A 25,236-nucleotide genomic window follows, 5' to 3' on the forward strand; every position below is an offset into this window, starting at 1 on the left:
GGCCCGCGGCTGCAAATGGAGCCATGCCCCGGGACCGGGCCGAGGGGGGGAAAGCCCGAGTCCCCGGCCGCAAATGGAGCCGAGCCCCGGGACCGGGCCGAGAGGGGGGGAAAGCCCGAGTCCCCGGCCGCAAATGGAGCCGAGCCCCGGGACCGGGCCGAGAGGGGGGGGAAAAGCCCGAGTCCCCGGCCGAGGGGGGGGAAAGCCCGAGTCCCCGGCCGAGGGGGGGGGAAAGCCCGAGTCCCCGGCCGAGGGGGGGGGGAAAGCCCGAGTCCCCGGCCGAGGGGGGGGGAAAGCCCGAGTCCCCGGCCGAGGGGGGGGAAAGCCCGAGTCCCCGGCCGAGGGGGGGGGAAAGCCCGAGTCCCCGGCCGAGGGGGGGGAAAGCCCGAGTCCCCGGCCGAGGGGGGGGAAAAGCCCGAGTCCCCGGCCGAGGGGGGGGAAAGCCCGAGTCCCCGGCCGAGGGGGGGGGGGAAAGCCCGAGTCCCCGGCCGAGGGGGGGGAAAGCCCGAGTCCCCGGCCGAGGGGGGGGAAAGCCCGAGTCCCCGGCCGAGGGGGGGGAAAGCCCGAGTCCCCGGCCGAGGGGGGGGAAAGCCCGAGTCCCCGGCCGAGGGGGGGGAAAGCCCGAGTCCCCGGCCGAGGGGGGGGGAAAGCCCGAGTCCCCGGCCGAGGGGGGGGAAAGCCCGAGTCCCCGGCCGAGGGGGGGGAAAGCCCGAGTCCCCGGCCGAGGGGGGGGAAAGCCCGAGTCCCCGGCCGAGGGGGGGGGAAAGCCCGAGTCCCCGGCCGAGGGGGGGGGAAAGCCCGAGTCCCCGGCCGAGGGGGGGGGAAAGCCCGAGTCCCCGGCCGAGGGGGGGGAAAGCCCGAGTCCCCGGCCGAGGGGGGGGGGAAAGCCCGAGTCCCCGGCCGAGGGGGGGGAAAGCCCGAGTCCCCGGCCGAGGGGGGGGAAAGCCCGAGTCCCCGGCCGAGGGGGGGGGAAAGCCCGAGTCCCCGGCCGAGGGGGGGGGAAAGCCCGAGTCCCCGGCCGAGGGGGGGGAAAGCCCGAGTCCCCGGCCGAGGGGGGGGAAAGCCCGAGTCCCCGGCCGAGGGGGGGGAAAGCCCGAGTCCCCGGCCGAGGGGGGGGAAAGCCCGAGTCCCCGGCCGAGGGGGGGGAAAGCCCGAGTCCCCGGCCGAGGGGGGGGAAAGCCCGAGTCCCCGGCCGAGGGGGGGGGGGGAAAGCCCGAGTCCCCGGCCGAGGGGGGGGGGGAAAGCCCGAGTCCCCGGCCGAGGGGGGGGGAAAGCCCGAGTCCCCGGCCGAGGGGGGGGAAAGCCCGAGTCCCCGGCCGAGGGGGGGAAAGCCCGAGTCCCCAGCCGAGGGGGGGAAAGCCAGAGTCCCCGGCCGAGGGGGGGAGAAAGCCCGAGTCCCCGGCCGAGGGGGGGAAAGCCCGAGTCCCCGGCCGAGGGGGGGAAAGCCAGAGTCCCCGGCTGGGGCCTCCAGCTCCACAAGGTGGGGAGACCTTCCCTGGAAGACAACTGAGTTCCTTCATACTTGAAATGGATCACTTCATTTCTAAGTGTTCCTAAATACTATTTAAAACTGAATTAATTTGTTCTTTTCCTTAGTTCCCTGTATTAAAGTTCAGGTTTTTAAGCACCCCATAGCTAAGAAGACAACTGCACTGCATGATCTGGCATTAAGCCATATAGAACAGGAAGGTGGCAGCTGTTAAAATGTGAATAAAAGTAAAAGCTGAGGTAAAGATGGCCAAATTAACAGCAGTTTGAAAGATTAGGCCCCGCCCACACACGCCATGAAACGGCCCGTGATGCAGCGCGCTCCCCCTGTAGGATTTGTCAACCTTCACGTCACTCAATGCTAATGAGCAGATTTCCCCCGTATGATTGGCCAACCGCTAATGAGCGGAATTTTGAACGTTTTTTGTCTACTGTCCGAACAATTTTTGTCTGACCAAAAAGTAAATACGCCTAGGACACCCTCCTAATCATAACATTTCTTTTGATATAACTACGTGTAGGTACGCTCTATAACTTTTGAGTGATGCCCAGACAGACAGACAGACACCACTATCCTTATGAAGATTTTTAAAATGAACAACCAGCAAGTCTCATGTAATATGTCTCTTCCATCTTAATCTGACCCAGAATAAGGAAGCAGTCATTTTATGTATTTTATATTTTGAAGATTCTTCTGGGCAATAGATTTCCCACCAGGACTTTTTTTTGTAGATTAGAAACAAATTATTAGATAGAAATTATAATTTTACAACAAGCAAGTCTCAGTGAAGTATTTCTAAATGTTTAAGACTCCTGTATGTATCTTTATTTTATGAAATAAATATACACAGATTATATACATACACACACACTTAACTCAAATCAGCTTCTTTAATTCAGTGGTAAATTACTAAAAAGCTGCTTTTGTAGGTCAACGATTGTAAGTGTTATTTTACCTCATGCATGGTGAGAAGATAGTTAAGAATACTCTGCAGTTCATCTTCCTTAATGCCATGATCCTAAAAATGTAAAAATTGATATTTCATAAAATATTAACTGCATCAGAAACAAATTCGCTCAATCACATTACAGCTGCTAACTTGCTGGATATTTGTCAAATGTGTCAATGGTATGTGTTTTTTTTTTTAAATATTGTGTGCAATAGTTTGGTTAGTATGCAGCAAGGATCAATTATTCCAAATCTCTTGCCATTTAGTGTTATATCAATTTCACTTACTGGCCATCCAGCCCCTGCTTGTCAATCAAATTATTTTGCTTAAGAGCTGTGAAAATATCCGAGAGCAACTTTATAAACGTGAAGACAAATGTCTTGATTATATATAAAAGAACCAAAGAGGCAATACATGAGGAGTGTGTCAGAAGGCTGCAACACATCAAAGAGGTTCATATAAGATCAAAATATGAAAGTAAATCTAAAGTTATAACTGTCAACCTAAATTCAAGACATTAGTCTTTAAGACTCCTGTATGTATTTTTATTTTCTGAATTATACACAGATTATATACATATACACACACTTAACTCAGCTTCTTCAATTCAGTGGTAAATTACTAAAAAGCTGCTTTTGTAGATCAATCATTGGAAACAGTTACACAAGGACACAGCAGCAGCCGAAAGCTTTTTTCTATGATGACTATTTCAGTTCTCCAATATTCTTGAGTATTTTGGAAATTGAGAAAATGTAGGCCAACAAACCAACAGAATAACCATGACACATGCACCTTTTCAATGCAAGCCTTTAACAGAAACAAGGCCCAAACATTTACTGGGGCTTTGATATTGAAATAAGAGCTGAGGACTTTCACTGTTTTCCCTCCTGTAGTTTCTCCATGCTATGCACCTTAGCTTTCAGTTGACTGACAGCCAGGACCATAATGCCTTTTGAAAGTCCATATATACATCAACTGCAATATCTTCAGTTGTCCTCTTCAGTGAAATCTGAGACAAACTATCTATTCAGTAGCCATGCCATTTCAGTATCATGAGAGTTTATTTTGCTCATCCCTTAGTGGGCTTATCCCTATCTTAATTCTCCTTGTATTACTATGTACCTAAAGAATACTTAACTATTCTATGTATTTTTATATTCTTTGATACTTTCATTTCATAGTTCCTCTTTGCCTTCCTCATTGTCTTTTAACCTCTTTCCTAAGCATCATATTCCCTTACGTCATCCTCTCCTTTATTGTTTATGTACTGTGCATATGCCTTTTCCTTTAGATTTAATCTCCTCACCTCTTCACTTATCCATGGTGTCTCATTCTTGGCTAGCCTGTTATTTTTATGGGGAGTATTTGCGCAACTCTTTTGATCTCGCTTTTAAATATATTGCCCACTCTTGTTCTTTGCCTGTCAATATTTTTCTCAAATTTAACTTCCTTAGCTCCATCCTCATTCCCTCAGTTAGCTTTTTTTTCCCCACGCTATTACTTTGGTCTTTGTACTTTATATCTCTCTCAATTATTATCTTGAACCTTATTATTGTAATCACTATTCCTTACATGTTCTCCCACTTGTACTTTTCTCATCTGCCTGGGTTAATGTTCCATTACAAGGTCTAGCTGTGCTTCTTACATACAGTCCAGAGGAATATTTTCATAACACATGTCCATTAATCATGTTATCACTACTTCCTTACTCAAAATAAAAAAGGGTAATTACAATATTTCAGAAAATATCCTCCATATACAGAGACCTTCAACTCCCCTACACCCCCCACCCTCAGAGAAATGGAAAATAGTTGTCAAAGAATGCTCTGGCATGATAGCACAAGCAAAATATCCCAATTCATTCCTGGGGATTCAAAGCAAAAACATAGGCTCGACAAAAAATATAGCTTGCAAGAATAACTATAGGGCAAATAAGTCTGCATACAGCACCATACTATTCATGGCAAGGATATAATTACATTATTACAGTTCTAAATTTTGGATTCTCACCTTCATTATCAACTGTTTCACAAACAGCAGCAAAAAAGCCCGCAAGGAGAGAATCTCCTTCTGGCTCGGTCTGGGGCCATCTGGGAAGGAAAAAAGCAACATCTTTAAGTTGGCATGCAAGCAATTTCAAAAAATTATCAATGCTGAAGTTGTCTCCCCTTCGGAGAGGAAAAAACATCAGATGGTTTAGTTCCAGAACTCACTCAATGGATTTTTGACTTGTGCATAAAAACGTAATCAGAGACAGATGAGGGATCAAGATACATTTTTAAAAAGTATTCATAATTAACTGTGATTTGTGGGCTAACAGAGTGCAAAGGTCTGGAGCGTGGCTCATCTTTGTGCAGAATTCTGCTGTTGTGTATGTGATTATACTTGTTGAAATTGTTGTAAATAAACTTAGTAATTCAATTTGGAGCACATAATTAACTCGAATATATGTTGGCATCTCCACCTTCAAGAGTGCAGTTTACACTGGTGAACTAGGATCTGTGCAAGTCTCAATGTGTGTGTGTGTTGGGGCAGAAATTGGAAAGGCAGAAACTTCTGTGGCATCGAGGACAGAAGGAGTGTAGTGAACCCAGTGAAAGCAAGAATGGCTATTTAAAAGTACAGTAAACTCTTTACCAGAAATAAAGATATTTTTCAGCTGTGAACATGGTTCAATTGGTCTCCCAGACACTTCTACACTCAGTGTTGACAGGCAACTGACAAACCACAAGATTTACATGCTAGGTCTGTGCTGCGCCTCAATTTCTTTGGAGTTGCATTGTACCAGAAGGATCTCATACTTGGGCTGGTTTTGGGCAGCCACACTCTTTAGGGATGCGGGCATCCCACTCAACAAGTCAGATGCTCAGTGTGGATTAAAAGCAGCTAGAACTACCCTGCCCACAAACCCCCATAGTTTATTTTTGAATGTTCTGCATTATACAAGTTTCTTTGCTGGTTACTCATATTAAATTTATTTGAGATGAAAAGATTTTTTTCTGACAGCCAAGGTCATCAGTTATTCATCTATTATATACAAGGCCCAGGCAGTCACTTGGACTGACATTCAAAACAGTAACTGGCTGCTGCAGGCTACCTTTGACAATTTTTGTAGTGCTCGTCATAAAAAACATACTTGTGCTTTATGGAATGGCGCCCATTGATGGAGACATTGCTTCACAGGAGGCTGCTAAACTGGTCAGTCAGGGTAGTAAGGTTTTACAGGGTATTTCTAACACTTGGAGCAGAATGGTGACTATTGTATTCCAGAACTCCTTCAATGCAGTCTGTACGAGTCGAGAGAGAAAATATATTGGTCCAGATATTCCGATCACAGGCCTCCCGCAGGCGGAGGACTGCAATCTGGAAAAATCTGCGCCCTTACCCGAGGGCTCCCGTGAGGCACACAGTTCCGCTGCTGGGCCTCTCCAAATTGTCGGTGCGCAGGGCCCACATATCCCAGAGGCGCAGGTAGTTTGCAGCATCCCTGGGATCACGTGGGCCATGGGGAGCCAATCAAAGAAGGGAATCTCCCTTCATACATTTGACAGGAAGACCTGTCAAATATATGAATGGAGATCACCCCCAAAACATAGTAAAACTTTAAATCATTTTTTTTTAAACACCATCACATTTTTTAAATGACTTGAAAGTACAGTAAATTAACTATTTTAAACAAAACTTTAAACTTTTCAAAAAAATAATTAAAGTTTTTTTACAGGGCTAAAAAATAAATTTACCTTTTTCAAAAGTATTTTTAATTAAATGATAAATCAGTGGGGAAATTTTTTTTTTTTTTTTTACTTTTTTCAAACTCTTATCCTGGTAAAAGCAGGCCTTATTTTGAAATAAAATTGCTGGAGAGGTTCTATCATGGCAGATTTTTTGCGACATCCACATCCCAGGGACGAATTAAAAAAAACAAGGGAAGGCCATTCAGCCCCTCAAGTTGTTCCGCTATTCATTTAGATCGTGGATGATCTGTACCTAAATTCCATTTATCCGCCTTTGTTCCATATACCTCAATACCCTTGCGTAACAAAAAACTGCCAATCTCAGTCTTGAACATTTCAATTGACCCAGCATCCAGTGTCTTTTGGAGGAGCGAGTTCCAGATTTCCACTACTGTGAAAAAGTGCTTCCTGATTTCACTCCCAAATAAACGAGCTCTAATTTTAAGATGATTCCCCCTTGTTCTGGATTCCCTCACCAGAGGAAATAGTTTATCTGCATCTACCCTATCAATTCCCTTATTCCTTCGTGCAAGTCACTGATATATATGATGAATAGTTGAGGCCCCAGTACAAATCATTGGGGGGGGGAACATCATTTGTCACATCCTGCCAATCAGAGCGAACCTTTTATCTCTACTCTCTGCCTCCTACCTCCCAATCAATTACCAACCCATATCCATGCGCTCTAATTTTAGCTAATATCACTAGTGCAGAACCATACAAAATGCTTTCTGGAAGTCCATATCGACAACATCCATGGACACACCCCTATCCCACTGTGCTAGTGACCTCCTCAAAAAATTCAATTAGATTAGTCAGACATAACCTACCCTTCAAAAATCCATGCTGTCTTTGATCAACTGATACTTGTCCAAGTGCTCAGTCTCTCATGATTGATTCCAGTAACTTTCCCACAATAGATGTTAAACTGACAGGTCTGTAGTTACCTGGTTTCTCTCTCTCTCCCCCCCTTCTTAAATAACAGAGTGGCATTTACAATTTTCAAATCTAAAGGCACAATTCCGGAATCTAGAGAGCTTTGAAAAATTATGACTAATGCATGTGTAATTTCCTAACCTATTTCTTTTAATACCCTAGGGTGGAAACCATCACTTTCGCCATTATCATTTTTATTTATATTAAATCCACTAAGTTCCTCAATTTGATTTATTTTAAGTTCCCTTGTACCGCTAGTATTTTGTCCTCTTCCTCCACTGTGAAAACGCATGCAATGTATTAATTTAATAAGTCTACCATTTTTTTTTTTATTGTCCATTGTAGTCTCGCCTGCATGTCTTTAATGGGCCCGCATTGCCCTTTACCACTCTCTTTCTCTTAATATATTTCTTAAAATATTTGCTGTTAGCTTTGAGATGCGATCCCTTGCAAGTTTTTTTTTTTTTAATATTCCCTTTCTGCACCTCATTACTTTGTGTATCCCTTTGTTGCTTTTTATAGCGCTGGATTTCAACTTTTCCTTGCATTTGTGCAAGCTTTTTCTTTTAGCTTGATACTGTCTCTTACCTCATTTGTTGACCATGGTTGCTTAACTACACGATGGAGCATGCGCCATTTCGGGGTATGTACTGGTTTTGTATCGTACCAAATACTACTTTGAATGCTTCCCATTGTTTGTCTGTAGGTTTACCCATTAACAGTTCAGCCCAGTTTACTGTGGTCAATTCATTTCTCATCCCTTTGAAGTTTGCCTTACTTAAATTTAAAACCTTGATTTGTGACTCTCCCTTCTCTCTAGCAAACCCAATATCTAATTCAATCATATTATGGTAACTATTTATAAGATGCTCCCTTGCTGAAGCTGCTGCTTGGGCAGTTTCATGTTCAGCAGTGAGCTGGATCGAACCCTTAGGCCAGCAGTTAAGATATCCCTGCACTATACTACAAATTTCAACACCAAATTCAAATGGCTTTCACACTAAAAAGATCTTCTGTACTCCCTTCTTCAATAGAGTTGTTAATTCAAAATTCAAATAGATCCCTACCAAATTCATCAGAGTTTTTGCAAAAGCAATAGGTTTCAACATTATGGAATTTTTTCTTTTAAACAGTTCTTTGCCACAGCTCCCAAACAAGTTTGTTTCTCTTTGTGGTGCTATGAACTTCTGGTTGAACCTGCTCTGAACTGACTTCACATGTCAGTACATTCAGTGGTGCCAAATCAGATAGAAATGGATGCATCAGATGCCCCCCTCCTTATTACACTATTCATGAGTTACAACTGGAATAAGCAGAATGAAATAAACAGCCACAATGTAGAATTTTTATTTCATGAATTATTGCAGGTTTTTCCTTACCCAGGCCTTTGGGAACAACTCCACTACGATCTTGTGGATTCACTACCCAGTAATAATATTTCAGGGTGTGCATTATCTGTAACACAGTACCAACTCTTCGAACTGCATTATAAATAGTAGCTGTACTGATAAACTCAGTGGACAAGTAGGTGTAGAGCTGTAACTGGACCTGGATTGAAGTAAATGGGGGAGAAAAAACCATCAGATTTATACCCATATCCAACAACTTAACATTCTATAATCAAGAACTGAATTGAGGAGTGTTAACCTTCCCTGCATTGTAAAATCCTTTCAGTTAATCTTTGTGAGCTGAAACATCCATAAAGAGCTTCTGAAGACAGATGGAGCGCAGTCCAGTTCAGAGAAAAATGACGGCCCAAAGAATACTGAAATGCACAGTTTTCATTTGAGAAGTATTTTTGGTCCGTTTTATGAAGCTTAAGAACGAAATGTTATCACTACAATGTTTGGATGAGGAACTTCTCCACTGGAATCAGTTACTCACATTGGAGGCTATTCTTGTGAAATCTGTGAACTGCTTAATTCCAAGTATTCACTGTCCTCTAATATTTTGATTCTTGGCACTTTGATTCTGCAATTAGATCTTTTAAGACCTCAATAGGAATATTTAGCTAAGGTACCTTAATGGCTCATCGTTAGAATGGAGTAAATCAGACAGCAACTTCCGGAGTACGCACATGCCCATTTAAACTCGGAAATTCAGAACTTGCCGTCAGAGATACCCTGCTCTCCACAGATAGACTCGGCACTGAAATCAAAGCAATGATGTGAACTTGGGGTCCCTTGCTCACAAGTTACCCACTAAAGACACCAGAAAAAGTTAGGATTGGTGCATTCAGGAGTTAGTGAATTTTTAACCGCGTGATAAGTGACAATTATTGCCAACGTCGTCTCTGGCCCATAAAATTTAATTTTAAAAGTGTAGAGCCTCATTCCTTCAGAGGTTAATTGGTGTCGGATTTTTTTTTTTTTAATAAAGTAAAGTACTTTTTTTTTTACTTTTTCTGTCTGTCACTTTTATCTCTGTCAGTCACTTTTATCTCTGTCAATCCCCTTCAGAATCTTGTATGTTTCAATGAGATCACCTCTCATTCTTCTAAACTCCAGAGATTATAGGCCCATTCTACACAATCTCTCCCAGGAATCAATCTAGTGAACTTTTGGTGCACCGCATGCAAGGCAAGTATATCCTTCCTTAGATAAGGAGACCAAAACTGTGCACTTGTAGCAAGACTTCCTTACTCTTATACTCCAACCCCCTTGCAATAAAGGCCAACATGACATGTACCTTCCTTATTGCTTGCTGTACCTGCATGCTAACTATCTGGGTTTCTTGCACGAGGACACCCAAATCTCTCAGAACACCAACATTTGAAAGTTTCTCACCATTTAAAAATATTCTGTTTTCCTATTCTTCCTTCCAAAGTGCATAACCTCACATTTCCCTACATTATACTCTATCTGCCACCTTACTGCCCACTCACTTAGTCTATCTATATCCCTTTGCAGACTCTGTTCTCCTCACAGCTTACTGTTCCACTTAGCTTTGTATCAGCAGCAAACTTGGATACATTACACTCGGTTCCGTCATCTAGGTCATTAATATAGATTGTAAATAGCCGAGGTCCCAACACTGATCATTGCAGCACCCCACTAGTTACAGCCTGCCAACCGGAAAAAGATTTGTTTAACCCTGCTCTGTTTTCTGTCTGTTAACCAATCCTCCATCCATGCTATATTACCCCCAACCCCATGAGTCCTAATCTTGTGCAATAACCTTTTATGTGGCACCTTATCGAATGTCTTTTGGAAATCCAAATATACTACATCCACTGGTTCCCCTTTATCTACCCTGCCAGTTACATCCTCAAAAAATTCTAATAAATTTGTCAAACACAATTTCCCTTTCATTTAACCATGTTGACTTTGCCTAATCAGGTTATGGTTTTCTAAGTGCCCTGATACCACTTCCTTAACAATGGATTCCAGCATTTTCCCGACAACTGATGTCAGGCTAACTGGCCTGTAGTTCCCTATTTTTTCTCTCCCTCCTTTCTTGAATCATGGTATTACATTTGCAACCTTCCAATCCACTGGGACCATTCTAGAATCTAGGGAATTTTGGAAGATCAAAACCAATGCATCCACTATCTCTTCAGCCACCTCTTTTAGAACCCTAAGACGTAGGCCGTCAGGTCATGGGGATTTGTTGGCTTTTAGTCCCATTAGTTTCTCTAGTACTTTTTCCTCTACTTACATTAATTATATTAAGTTCCTGACCCTCATTAGACCCTTGGTTCCCCACCATTTTTGGTATGCTTTTTGTGTCTTCTACTGTGAAGACAGATACAAAAGTTGGAAAAAGTGTTTGCTCTTAACATATTCAAGCAAATGGCTGTGCATTGTAAATGGAACTCAGCTACACTTCACTAAATCTTTGGAGCTATATATTAGCAATATTTTTATAATTTAAATCTCTCTACATTTTAAGAAATAATTCCAAACAAAAAAAGCAAATGCTCACCTTGGCTGGAGCATGGATCCATATAGCAGGATTCAGAAGAATGTGATCACATAACTGTTTGAGCAGAGGGCCACCGTTCTGCAAGCTACTCAGATATTTGGCAAAGGCCAAGCACAGCTCCAATACAGCTCTGGTGATATGAACTTTGGAAGACTACAAGAAAAGCATTGATTTAAGATATTGAACAATTATCAATATTTAAGCTATTTAAGCATGCATATGCACTTCCACATAGAACAGATCACTTCATTCTTACTTTCAATTTATTTAATAAAAAGCAACAAGGTAGACTTCAGCACAAGGAATTTGCTACTTCCACAATATTGTTTGCCTTGAGAACACAAATAATACTGCACTTCTGTAATTACATTCATTGCACTCAATTCAAGAAGCATTAGTTACTACTCCATCTTAAAGCACTATGAATTCTTCTGCTTCTGGATTGGCATGCTTCAGAAAAAATGAGTACAAAAAGCCACGCAGGCCTGTATTTGAATCCAATTCATCTCATCTTGAAATGATTGTATTGTTTTCATTTTTCAATTATCTTTATGCCTATAAGAATCAAATGCCTTTCAAAAATGTGGGAAACAAAATTCTATAAAATCACTAAAAAAGTCTCAAAATTTAACATACAAGTTTATGTAGTAGATATTCAGTAAGGCTAGGATTTTAAATTTGGAAAAATACAGTATATCCAAAGAACAGATATTTAGAAATATAGCCAGTATAGGGCAATGTCTGATAATAGGAAAAATTACTCAATCAAAACTGCTGAATACAACTGAACAGAACTGGTCTGGTAACTGATAACAGGTAGTACTGTCCAATCTATCCAGTTGGTTCTAATTTCAACTAGCAATAAAGCAGCACAGAAGGTACAATACACTGCTAACCACACACAGTCACTGACTTAGGTGACCATTGGGAGTTTATATCCATCACCCAAGATGTTCAATATGCTTCAGTTTTCAGCCAGACCACTAGATGGAGTATCCCGCCCAAGGAAAAAGTTATGGCTAGATTATGCCCTACTTAGCCTATAGTAAACAAACTGAGCATTTATGCCACAGCTTAAAGTTCATGTTTAAAATGGGCAGGTTCTTGAATCAAAAATAAAACAGAAATGTACTTATTCCATCTTAGACTAGAGTGAAACAATGCATTTACAAAAGCCAGTTTACAAGATGATTCTGGAGCAAATGGATTCAGAATGTTTATTGCAGATTATCAGATCAGTCTACCCACTCCACTGATGACATCCAAAACCTTTTATATTTTTGAAAGTCAACTGGATTCTCAATGCATATTGACTAAGTAATAGTAACAAATGTTCCCTTTTTGCAAGAGTAGGATTGCTGCACCAAAAATAAATTGTTTAACTCAGAGGACAACTGAAATAAACACATTCTACAGTTCTCTATATCCCTTTCATTCTATTTCACAATAAGCAGTAATTAAAATTGTCAGCGAATATTGACACATTAGTAGAGATCTTAATTGTTTTCTAAATTTTTACCATCGATCTGACACATTCCAAATTTGATAAAAACAAGACAGCAATAAATGCACATTAACTTCACATGAAACAAAATAATTGAACCTATTTTATGGCACATGATGAAATCATCTTGGAAAGCCACAAAGCATATTCAATATGAATAATTTCCAACTCAACAATTTTAGAAGAGTACTTTTAATATTACTGTTCTAAATGTTCTTATTTCTGTGGAATAGTTATACACATCACTGTGATTAAGACAGAATGCAAATAGTTTCATTTCAGTACCGTACAAGCAAAAAAAATCCACTGCAATTTGAAGCAATTGTATTTTTCCCCTCCCAACTGAACAGTATATTTGTGTCTTTACGAATTAAAGGTATGCGTGCAATGTCATTGGGAAGGGCTGTCGCCGTTTCAAATTTTGTTAGCATGCAATTTTGTTTACATTTCAGCAAATGTTCACATTTTAAATTCTAATAGAAATGTCAAATACTATACAGAAACAGCACCAATTCATGGCTTAGTAACTCTACAAGTATGGGCATCGAGTAATTTCAGATTCTGGTCCTATACCACCAGTATTTTTAGCACAGCATTGTTTAATAATTTTCTATACCACCTAATTGTACTGTAGCAGCAGTGAAAATCCTCACCATTAAGGCCTTAATTTTTATTGTTTAGGTAAAATTAATGATTTGCATTCTATGCACCCTTTGTTTAGGGAAAGTTTATGATGTGGACCCTGGTCAGTAGGTTGTGGGTTCAAGCCCCACTCCAGGGACTTCAGCAGGAAATCTAGGCCAACACCTGAGTGAACTACTGAAGGAGTCCTGCATTATTGGATGTGCTGTATTTCAGAAAAGACACACAACTGGGTTAGTATTTGCCCTCTCAGGTGAACGTAAAAGATCCCATGGCACTATTCCACGATGATCAGAGTGTTCATCTGGTTCTTGGCTATCGTCTACCCCTCAATCAACACCAGTAAAACAAATGATCTGGTCATTTATCTCATTGCTGTTTGTGGAACATCGCTGTGCGCAAATTGGCTGCAGTTTGCCTGCATTACAACAGTGATTACATTTTTAAAGTATTTCATCGACTGAAGCACTTTGGGATGTCTTAAGAATGTGAATGGCGCTACACAAATGCAAGTTCTTTCTTATTTACATAGGCAAAAGAGTGTCAAATAAGTTAATCATTTAGCTCTATTGGTCATTATAAATAGTATAAGTCCAGAGAGCTAAATTTTTTTAAGCTGCAGATTTAGTTTGACACTTTTTTTTACTCCACAAATCTGAAGAGACACCTAACCAGCAAATGTTTGCAAATCTGCTGTTCTGCCAATAAAAAAAACGAACAAGAGTACTTGGAGCATGTATATTGGTCATTGATTTTGCCCTTTTAATGAAGTCACCCTGCACTCTAAATGGAGGTGTTCTGCAGAACTCTAAACGTAGAGATAGTTAAGAAAAAATGGACCTTAGTGTAATCAGAATTTTACCATGAACTTATTTTACCTAAAATGTTTCAGCTGGTATTTAATTAGACAAAGTACTTACTAGTGTGTTCCTTAAAACCCTGAATTTTAAGTTTTAGGTTTAATGCCATTAAACTGGTTGCTAAGCCTAGTTTAAAACAGTACACACCATAGCTATTATTGTTACAATATTTACCTTTTCAAGGCTAAACCCAATGACAAGAAAGCCCTTACAAGAGAGTATTTGCTCTTGCATAGCCACCGAGTTCTTCAGTAACTCCATTATAAATGCCAACAATGTGGAACTAAAAAAAGCCAGAAAAAGATGAAGATATTAACTTTTTAAACATACTTGAACCAGGAGAATTTCACAGTACAACTTAATTTGGCACTTAAAACCTATGCTAATTACATAGGCCAACATTAACCTACATGAACTTTAAAATAAAGTTGCACATTAAGCTTTCCCCCTGCTCCTCTTCCTTTTTAGATCCCAAAATGCACCCAAGTAGCATGTCCTAACCAAGAGCACTGGGGAGTGAACTTCTTCGAGACCTCGGTCAATGCTAATCTGTAGCCATCAATAAAAAAAGTGAAGACTCTCAACATTTCCTTCTCCCCTTGTGGAAAAGCACGCCACTTATTATTCAGTGCATGGACCTGCCAACTAGAAAACTATTGAAAGAAGATGCCCTGGGAATACCATGAATTCTATGTCCAATGTAAAGAAATCAGTTATTTCAGTTGTTCTGTGCTGGGCCATGTGGTGATGAATTCATGCGACAGGAAAGAGGTGACAGACCAACCAGTCTCATCTCACACTGCTACATGCAAATTCAGAATAGTTGTGCTCTCCCTGGCCAGGTCAAATGGCTTCTAATAATCAGAAGTCAACAGTAAAATGGCAAAAAGCTTTGTTACGAAAGGGAATAAAAAGTGGGACATGCATATATTTTTGCATCTATACAAAGTTCACAACAATACATTACATATTGTTAGTACATGCAAATATTTAACCATACTTAGAGATACTTTGAGCAGAATAGTAAGGTTAAACACAATGCAAGCAGCATATAAATGCATGCTAATAAAGTAATCAATATTCATTTAGCCGAGTGCAGTCAGTAAACACTGCACAACATTTAATGAAATTCTAGCCCACATGTTTCATAGATAATATGCTGAACATTCTAGAATTTGTTAAGAGTTTTGGCACAACTCTGAAGCTTCACAGATACATTCATACAACTTTGTGACAAGGCACATCTTGCGAATTGCTGAAGGAATTCAGAGTAAATCTCGCCGTCTAGCACGTCGATCTCACTGTTGATGGCGTGTCTCTATTTTCATGCATTTCTAATTAGAATATGCCACAGCAAGCATAGCCGCAAATTAGATGTGGCACAACCAACGGCTACTGAATGATAAGAGTTCACAGGCTGTGAGGGCCACTTTGGTCACTTTTCTAACAATTTCAAATGCAACTTTAATGTAATTAAAAAGAGAACTAAAGTGTAGTGCGAACAAAGTGATGTATCTGAAAAACTGCAATAAATAAACAAAACTTACTAGCGGCTAAAAGAACATATACATTTTTAACTTCATTTGTTTTCAAACTTAGCGACACCAGGCTTGACTCTAGTAACTAAGCGAATACCATCGTGGTCTTTAATTAATAGGCTACATAGTCTCAATTTTAAATCTTACTAAATCTGTACAAGCTCTCCTCCTGTATGTGTCATAGCCCCTTGTTAAACTCATCATTGAGCACGCAAGAAACCTAATTGCTTGTCAGATAGTGCACACTCTTCAGTACAATAACTGTAATGTCGTGCCTGTTTTGGGAGCAAAGGGTTTGTGATGCCTGTCTCTTTCATCAACCCCACTTACCTAACTGCCCCCACAAAAAGATTAAGCTTGTAGATTTTAAGCACTTTTTTTGAGCGGGTCCACCTTATTAGAAGGAAAATCTCAGTCTGTTACAAACAACTGCATCACCTACAGCTGAAATGTACTGCACATCAATTTCAGGGACAATAACTGGGGGGTGGGGGGGAAAGAGAGACAGTTAGTTTCAGCCTCTGTCCCGTATGTGCTTTAGAGTCTGGAGTTCAAAGTGTTAACTAACCCAGCCTACTTATATGCAATATTTTATTTTGCTGAACATAGGAGTGTAAGCATAAGGCACTGTTCTTTCTTGGTATTTCCGCAAGTATGTAATCCTGAGTGTCAGATAAGTTGTATGCAGCCGCTGACTAACTTCCACAACACACATACTGGTAGATTTTGGTGTTGTGAAATTGACGATATTAGGCGACACTGGCAAAAAAGCACAGAACCTATGATGGGATTTACTGCAAATGAGAAGAAAAAGGAGGAAAGGGGAAAGAAACACTTCTTAAAAGAAAAGCGGAAAACAAGAAAAGGTAACTTTTTTTTTTAAATGAATGAGATGGCACTATCCCAGGATTGATGATCTAGGTTTGTTACTTCTGGGGAAATGTAGAAACTTGACTCTGATTGTTTTATTTTATTTCCACTAATTATACAGGAATTGGTGCAATTCATTTTAGGAGGCATTTTACACATATTACTGTTAAGTGACAAAGACATATTCTAGATATTTATTTTCAAATCAAATCAACTTTTATTGTCATTGTTAGTGCACAAGTGCAGTACAACGAAATGTAGGCTTGCGGCTCCCGAGAGTGTACAATTTGGATTAGGACACTTAAACATTCAACATACATTTATACATTTGGCTTGCAGTATATTAGCATAAATATGACCATAATAAAGTGCATTGGCAGATGTGCAGGCTTTAGTGTTTATTTGTGGAGTTCAGTAGGATGACAGCCCTGGGAAAGAAGCTGTTCCTAAATCTGGTCGTACGGGTGCGAATGCATCTGTAGCGTCTTCCAGATGGTAGGAGGGCGAACAGACTGTGGCTGGGGTGGGTAGGGTCTTTGATGATGGACTGTGCCCTCCGTAGGCAGCGTTTCTGATATATATGCTCTACGGTCGGTAGCCGGGTGCCGGTAATGCGTTGGGCAGTTTTGACTACCCGCTGCAGGGCTTTCCGGTCATGGGAGCTACAGCTGCCATACCATACCGTGATACAGTTTGTCAGGATGCTCTCTATAGTGCAGCGGTAGAAGTTAGAGAGGATCAGGGGTGACAGATTACATCCCTTCAGCCTCCTCAGGAAATATAGGCGCTGCTGGGCCTTCTTCACCAGAGAGGAGGTGTTGAGGGACCAGGAGAGGTCTTCCGTGATGTGGACTCCGAGGAACTTAAAGCTGGCCACCCTTTCCACCTCCGCCCCATTGATGTGGATGGGGGTGTGACTTCCGCCTTTGGACTTCCTGAAGTCCACGATTATTTCCTTTGTTTTCTTGGTGTTAAGGGCCAGGTTGTTGTCGGCGCACCACTTCACGAGATGCTGGACCTCCTCCCTGTAGGCTGACTCATCGTTGTTGGTGATCTGGCCTACTACCGTGGTGTCATCTGCAAACTTGATGATGGTGTTGGAACCATTAACAGCCACACAGTCGTAAACTGTAATGTCCCTTTTTGAATTTTGTGATTTTTGACAGTTTCACTGCTGGATTCTTCAAATCAAACAAAACACACCGCTGCCAGATCAGCATCGCCATTGCCATTATTTTTGAGTCAGCAGCATGAAAACTGCCATTAATCCAAGAAAATAGCAATCATCATTGATTTTAATGGAGGGCGGAGCTATAATTAACTTCTCAATGTTTTCAGTGAGAGTAACAGCGGAGTGGCGCACAAGTCTCAGGAAAATAATGACGTGGTGTATGTCACTTACTCCATAATTTCCTCTTTCTATTGCGTTGTTCAAGGGTCCCTACATCATACATGCGCAAGTTCTCAGAAAAATATGACCATTACGTCTTCTATGAATAAATGCCCAGCAGATCTCTTGCGGCACAGGTCAGAGAGATAAGCGAGAAGAAACTGCTGTGGCTTTTTTGTAAGCAGGAACAAGGATGTTACAGTAGGAATAAAATTGTGAGGGAAAGATTATGTAGGAAAGTTATAAAATATATATATAGTTTTTATTTTAAGCACTGTGGAGGAAATTCTTGAAGTTCAGAAGTATGAGGAGGTTTCAAGGTGTGCAAGAATTTGGGAGGGGGACTTACAGGAGTGGAAGAATTAGAAGGCATTTCAAGGGTACTGGAGGAGTGGGAAGGGGGAGTCTGGATCATTTGGAAGCAATGGGAGCAGTGCAAGAGCACATGGTAATGCTTGGAAGAGGTTATGAACGTGGCAGTGCTGAGGTATGGAGAAGTGGCGTGCAGGTATGGGACATGGGAATCATGGACTGGATTTTTTGCTGTACGTGGGAGGAGGGAATATATGTAGGATTAATGGACAGGGAGCATAGGTGTACAAACATTAGGGAGATTTCCCAGGATATGGCAATAGTGGAGGGGTATGCATTTTTGGAGCAGCGGGAACAGGGTAGCAGAGTGTGGCAGGATTGGATGAGATGTATAGAGTGCGAAGCACTGCGAGAGGGCTCAGAGCTTGTGGGAGCACTAGGAGATTGGTTTTGGGAAAGGGTCATAGTATTTTTAGGTTTTTGGGATTTGGAAATAGTGTCGGGTTTGGAAATATTAGGGAGAGGGTGCAAGGTTCTGAAGGATTGGAGAGAGAATATTTGGAGTGAGACCATTGGATCGGCTACAGCATGGGAGCATTGGGGTGACCAAGAGCGAGCATTATTGAGGGGACCGAGTGGCAGTACATTAGAGTGTTCAGTTATATTCAGTGAGGGGACCCAGGAGGATGTCACTTAACTGCCCATTAGCCTTTTGGGGGATGTTAACTGCTCTGGCACCAGTAACATTTGCTGCCAACAGTTTCACAGCCCACAGGTCTCATCCTCCCCAATGACCTTCTGGTTCTGAGCAGGAACCCGAAGATTTTGAAAGCAGACCAGCTATTAGATAGTATCCTGTTGCATTCCCAGCTGTGATCAAGTTGCTTAGATCACTTATTGTACTTTTACTCTACGGTGGGAGGGAGGCTGAGCATCAAAGACAGGGTGTTCACCAATAGGCACAGCCACTAACAAAACAATGACAGGGACATGAGAGGCTGACCATACAAATGCCGGACAAGAATTTTGAACCAATTTATCTGAATCAGTGATTCTCAAACATTTTCAGGTTGAGCCCCCCCACCCCCAAAAACACACTCACCCACTCCTCGCTGATGGTACTCACCCTGGCAAATCTACATGAAAATATCCTCTCCTCCTTCACTTTTGTTTCTTTCACACTGTGGGCATGGGATTTTATTGTTTTATAATAGGTGTGATCACACCTTGTAGGGAATAACATCAAGGCCACTCAATTAGAGTGACTGAATAAGTAAAATTCTATTTTTAGTAAATGGTATTTTGGGATTTGTTTTTAAACTGGGGAAGGGGAAGATGGTGAGAAGTCTCAAATTTTGTTATGGATAAATCAATCGAAGAACAGGCTTCTGATTTTAAAAATAAAGTATATTTAAGAATGGGCCTCAGATTTGAAACAAATAATTCTAAGAACATGTCTCTGATGTTGGTCAATGAGCTTGGGAGTGGAAAAAGCAGACTGAGCTTCTCATCAGTGAAGCAGGAGTGGGTAAGAGGCACAGCATGGGGCCAGCAGGAAAAGCAATTCTCAGTTTAAAAGTAAACTTAAAGCATGAATATGATTATTAATGCTTGTTAAAAGACAAATGTGACATTTAAAAGTTCAAAGTTAAAGTTAAAAACCAACTTATCTTCCAGGATAATCATTAGTGAAAAAATTAGATGGCATCTGAAATGGGCGAAACAGCTCAAACTTCTTCCACAGCCACCCAATTTCACAATAAAGACAACACTTATACAGACATAGGAATGGGAAAAAGTTGATACAAAATGTCTGATGAAAACCTGAAGAGAAATTTAAGTTGTGTGGACAGGAAGTGCAAGCAAAAATCGGTAGCGAGATAGGCCCCTTGACATCCATATTCCAGATACTATGTACACCCCCAAATCCTCAGACAGCAAGAGAGAGAGAGAGAGAGAGAGAGAGAGAGAAATAAAGAGAATTCCTTCTCATTTTGAAAAGCAAATAAAAATCGAGTACAAAACTAATCACAGCTAGGCTATAAAACACCAAAACTTACTAGATATTTTATAATATTCTGCATGCCCTCAAAAGGTTAAAATAAGTCCTCAGGAACTTCATATTATAAAGAAATCAACAGTAACCCTACAACCGTAAACTATCCAGGATCCTTCTGGTCAGAATTTAAATAACCCAAAAAAGACGTGAGCTCCACATTTTAAAATACACGCATTTCAAAATCATATGCCAAACATCTCTCACAAAACCTATGCAATGTGAAATTTCTCAAGCTCCAGCTAACCCCAATAAAGTTCATACTTCACCTAGTTACATTTATTCTGAGAAATAAACTTTGCTAACTATAACTAAAAAAAATTCAGTATCACCAATAAAGTAGATTTCTTTACCAGTCAGTCCTTCAGATGTATGCAAACAATTAGTTATTTACGAATCAAAAGGCTCATTTACCAGCAACTTTAGCTGTTAAAAACAACTCATCTTCATCTGACCAATGCTTATTTTAAGTTCTTCTGATGCAAATAATGAAATAATTGCAGCTAGATCAACTGGGGTAGTGTAGGAAGTGAGCACCACATGTTCCAAAAGGAAATTTCTGGAACAACCAACCATCCTACATTCAATTTGTTAACCCATCCACAATATCCCATGGATAATGAATAATTAACCCCAGAACAGGACGCAACAGATCTCAGATTCACTTACCAAACAGTGCTGTCAACTTGGTCCAAAGAATGCTGACTATAGTCAAGCTGTGCAAACAATGGGAAAAGCACCTGGACACCACCAATTGAATGTATAGCACTTTGTACAGAATGTGTGACAACAGCTTTTACATCCTATATAAAAAAAAATCCAAGTTTAAAATCAAAAATCTTTAAAGATGAACTTTGAACTTAAACCTTCACACAAATATTTTGGATGTGGGAGAGGAGAAAACTTGTATATATCTGAAGTTTCTTAAAACTAGATAAAGCATTGAAAACAAAACCAACTAATATGATTATAGTTTGATCAGTCAGATTTTTCATACTTTGGAATTATTTTAAACAAACTTTTAAAGTTGAGTTATATACTATACTTAAAGCTACAGCTCCAATATGACCTTTACAAGTTCAATGAAATCCTTCAATAAGTAACAAAGCTTACGTCTACATATTTTATTCATATAAATAGATCATATGTACAGATTAAAAACTAATCTTACTTTTGTTTTGCATATATTCAGTACTTACCAGACTAGCAATAAAAACAAGACAAAATTGAAAATGACGGTAGCTCAGAGCCTTTAAAATTCATATGCATGGGGTGTTCTAAACACCTGAATTGTGTAGAAGTAGCTAGCTTAAATTTTGAGGAACTTATTCCCTCATTTATGACATTTTATCATAGCAAATATCTGTCTGCAACATTCCCTGACTGTTTCAGATGTTGCAGTTAATAATATATTTTCCAACAGCAAAGCCATTTGTTGCACTTTTACCAGTGCAATGCAGCTATCTACAGAATTTGGCTTTTACCTGAAGCATGAGAGCATGTGGAGAATGAACAAAAATAGATGGATTATCCTTAGGGGATGATTCTAGACAGAGCTGAGCATCTGTAGCCTTTGGGTTGTACGTGAATGCAATGCTACTAGACAGTTTGCCATCATAGAGCAATGACTTGTGATGTTCAGCAAGCAAGAGGTCACTTTCTGCCTTGAATTTGAAAGTACCCTGGAAAAGCAGAAAAATTTCAGATCAGTACCTCAACTCATTAAATAAAATGACGCCCAAGTTTATTTACTGATACAGGCTGACTCATTTCCCACAGCTTAACAAGGCATGCAAACTTTAAAACTGTACTGTCGACTGACTTATGTGGTATTGAGTTTACCTGTAATGTTACAACTGTATAATTTTTAAAAAAATCAAGAGCAAGCATCACTTCTGAACTTCAAGCTAATAGACAAAATTTCCACCTGACTCCCAGTAGCAGTGCAGAGGATTGACGTACAACCCTGATTTAAGCTGCACTGACCTGAAAAAGATGGTTTCAACCCGAAACGTCAACTCAAATTTTTCTCCACGGATGTTGCCTGACCTGCTGAGTTTTTCCAGCATTCTCTTTTGTTATTTTGCCAAATCTTAAGTTTGGTCTATATTACCACTGGCTTATTATTGAAATCCCAGAAAGCTCAATTAGGTTTTCTGGGATGAGACTGTGGTAATGGCATATAAACAATTGCAAAGAGTTATGTACATAATACACAAAACAGTAATTTTAAAGCAAATCAAACAGTTCACATCATAACATGGTCATTAGGCCAAAGAATACCAGCATTTATATAAAGTCTAGCATTTCACTTTCCAGTAAAAATGGTGGCTTTGGAAGTGAGTTCAAGAACATGACACCACAGTAAAATAGGGGCATGTTTATACAACACAAGTTTCAATTCTACTTAACTAGGAATACAAGATGCAACGTGCCCAGTCTACCCTACTTTCACAGAAACCTATGTGCGATTGGCACATATGCAAAAGTGTCCAAAACAAAGTCAGTTTACTTTCTCTCACAATATTACATAGAATTAACAGCACAGAAATAAGCCAGTCGGCCCAATAGGTCTCTACCGATGTTTTTGTTCCACGGGTCTCCTCCCACCTTACTTCATCTCACCCATCACCATATCTTCTATTCCTTTGTCCCTCATGTATTTATCTAGCTTCCCCATAAATGCCTCTGTGCTATTTGCCTCAACCACTCAATGTGGTAGTGAGTTCTACATTCTCACCACTCTAAATAAATAACTTTCTCCTGAATTCCTTATTGGATTTATTAGTGACTATCTTATATTTATGATCCCTAGTTTTGGACTCTCCAAGTGGAAACATCTTCTCTACAACTACCCTCTCAAAAGCGTTTATAATTTTGAAGACCTCGATCGGGTCACCGCTCAGTCTTCTCTTTTCGAGAGAAAAGAGCCCAGCCTGTTCAGTCTTTCCTGATAGTTGTTCCCGCTCAGTTCTGGTATCATCCATGTAAATCTTTTTTGCACTTTCTACAGTGCTTCTATATCTTTTTTGTAATATTAAGACCAGAACTGTGCACGGTACTCCACACGTGGTCTAGCTAAGGATCTATACAATTTTAACATCACTTCTCGAACAGTTTTCAAATTCTATTCCTCTCGAAATGAACCCAAGTGCTTTGTTTGCACTTTTTTATGGCTTTGTTAACCTGCATTGCTACTTTAATAAAGTTTGAGTCAGTTCTCCTAGATCCCTTTATACCTCTGCCCCATTTCGATTCTTATTTTTCCAAAAAGTAGGTGGTCTCCTTATTCCTCATACCAAAATGCACCACCTCACACTTCTCTATATTGAAACTTATTTGCCATTTACATGCCCATTCTGCAAGTTTGTTAACGTCTTCTTTTATTTTAGCACATTCATCCTCAGTATTAACGATACCCCTGCCCCGCACCAAAATTTGGTGTTGTCCGCAAATGCTGATATAGTACTTCCGATTCCAGAGGCCAAATCATGTAAATCGTGAACAATGGTCCCAACACTGATCCCCGTGGATCACCACCTTTGTTAGTCTGAGTAACTACCTTTAAGCCCTACTCTATCTTTTCTGTTTTGTAGCCAGCTTGCTATCCAATCTGCTACTTGTCCCCGACTCGACATGCTCTGCCCTTAGTCTCGAGTCTACCATGTGGTAACTTACTGAAGGCCTTTTGCAAGTCCATGGGGGAAAAATTCGGTAGCTTTGCACCTCCCATTAGCGCCCTAAGAGGGCTATCATTACCTGGATTTGTTCCATCTCCCTTTTTAAATATAAGCAGTATAGGATTGCCACCTTCAAAAAGGGGGGGGGGGGGGGGTGGGAGAGAGGTAAAGTATATAATTTCATAATTGGGCTGTTTATTACAGCTGTCTGATTTAAATTCACTTGCAACAATTACTGAAGAGTTTCTATTGTGTGTGCTTAGATTCACAAAACTAAAAAAGGTCCAATCTGGAGCTCGCCACATTCAAATGCATGTTTAACTTTGGAGTAAATATACAGTGTAAGTTTTCAACTATGCATGAAAAAGGGATGGGGGACAGGCATGAAGAGCATTATTACTACTTTGAAAAAGATTTTAAGTCAGCCTGAGGCACAGGTGAATTATTAACATTACTTTATTCTTACTGATTTTTTTCCATTCACAGCAATCAATCTACTTTATGAAATAATCAGTTGTCTTCTACAGGTGTTACTGGATTGAGATTGCAAATTATGCAGTACTGCATTATTGGGCAGAAATGTACCAACTATAGAGGACATCTTTAATTTTGCACTGATTAAGTCACATCATATGTGCAATGTTAATTTTTGTTTCACACTGTAGTTTTGGCATTACTTCTCGAAGCTGCACGTCAGCACTGAGGTAAAAGACTAGTCGCTATTTGTTACTCGCCCTTTGACAGCCACCATTATAGATCCACATTAGTTTTTGTATCATAAACATTTATAAATTTGATTGAGACATGCTGCATTTCGAATATTAGATCACAGCTTCCACAGCACAATCTTAGTATTTCCCAAATTAAAGGTAACCAATAACAAAATTCTATGAGTAGCATAAATGTTAATAGAGGATCACCTTCAGCATTAATGACTAAAGTCACTACAAGAAGTCTTGTAAATTTGCTGTTAATCCAAACTGTTAAGAGCTGCAATTAATTTAAATTCTGTAGTAACCATTTATTGATATGCAGCCTAGTGAATCACATCTCAAAATCAAAGGTGTCAGGTATCTTCAAACTAAATTTTTGCCTTAGAATACCTTATATCCAGGGCCAAGTTGATATATTGCAAATATCTGTGCTGCATTTAGAGCTTCAGCAAAGACATAAACTGCTCCAAGTTGCCCACAGAATACTCGATTCGCATCTGCTGTTTCTGAAGATCCCAGGAAACATTTGTCAAATGTCTAAAAACAAAAACTTACTGATTAGGTTATAATGTGCACATTACGCAACTTTTTAAATTCAAATTTTGAATTTCTTAACTAAAAATTGATATTTACAAAACA

At 40.4% G+C, this 25,236-nt stretch overlaps 1 protein-coding gene across 2 annotated transcripts in view; it reads right to left on the minus strand.

Annotated features, from left to right (window-relative positions):
- Positions 1-25,236, minus strand: part of lrba (LPS-responsive vesicle trafficking, beach and anchor containing) — a 991,104-nt gene that overhangs the window by 887,044 nt on the left and 78,824 nt on the right. For both annotated transcript variants that reach the window (XM_086011652.1, XM_086011642.1), the window contains exons 8-15: positions 24,988-25,134; positions 21,689-21,886; positions 20,874-21,007; positions 14,213-14,321; positions 11,033-11,185; positions 8,488-8,656; positions 4,449-4,528; positions 2,445-2,507 (exon numbers count right to left, since the gene is read on the minus strand). In XM_086011652.1, the coding sequence (XP_085867778.1) occupies positions 2,445-2,507; positions 4,449-4,528; positions 8,488-8,656; positions 11,033-11,185; positions 14,213-14,321; positions 20,874-21,007; positions 21,689-21,886; positions 24,988-25,134 (1,053 nt within the window). The remainder of the gene's footprint in view (positions 1-2,444; positions 2,508-4,448; positions 4,529-8,487; positions 8,657-11,032; positions 11,186-14,212; positions 14,322-20,873; positions 21,008-21,688; positions 21,887-24,987; positions 25,135-25,236) is intronic.

This window comes from Somniosus microcephalus, chromosome 2 (assembly GCF_052327205.1).
Source record: "Somniosus microcephalus isolate GS21.2 chromosome 2, FLI_Smic_1.0, whole genome shotgun sequence".
Taxonomy (NCBI): domain Eukaryota; kingdom Metazoa; phylum Chordata; class Chondrichthyes; order Squaliformes; family Somniosidae; genus Somniosus; species Somniosus microcephalus.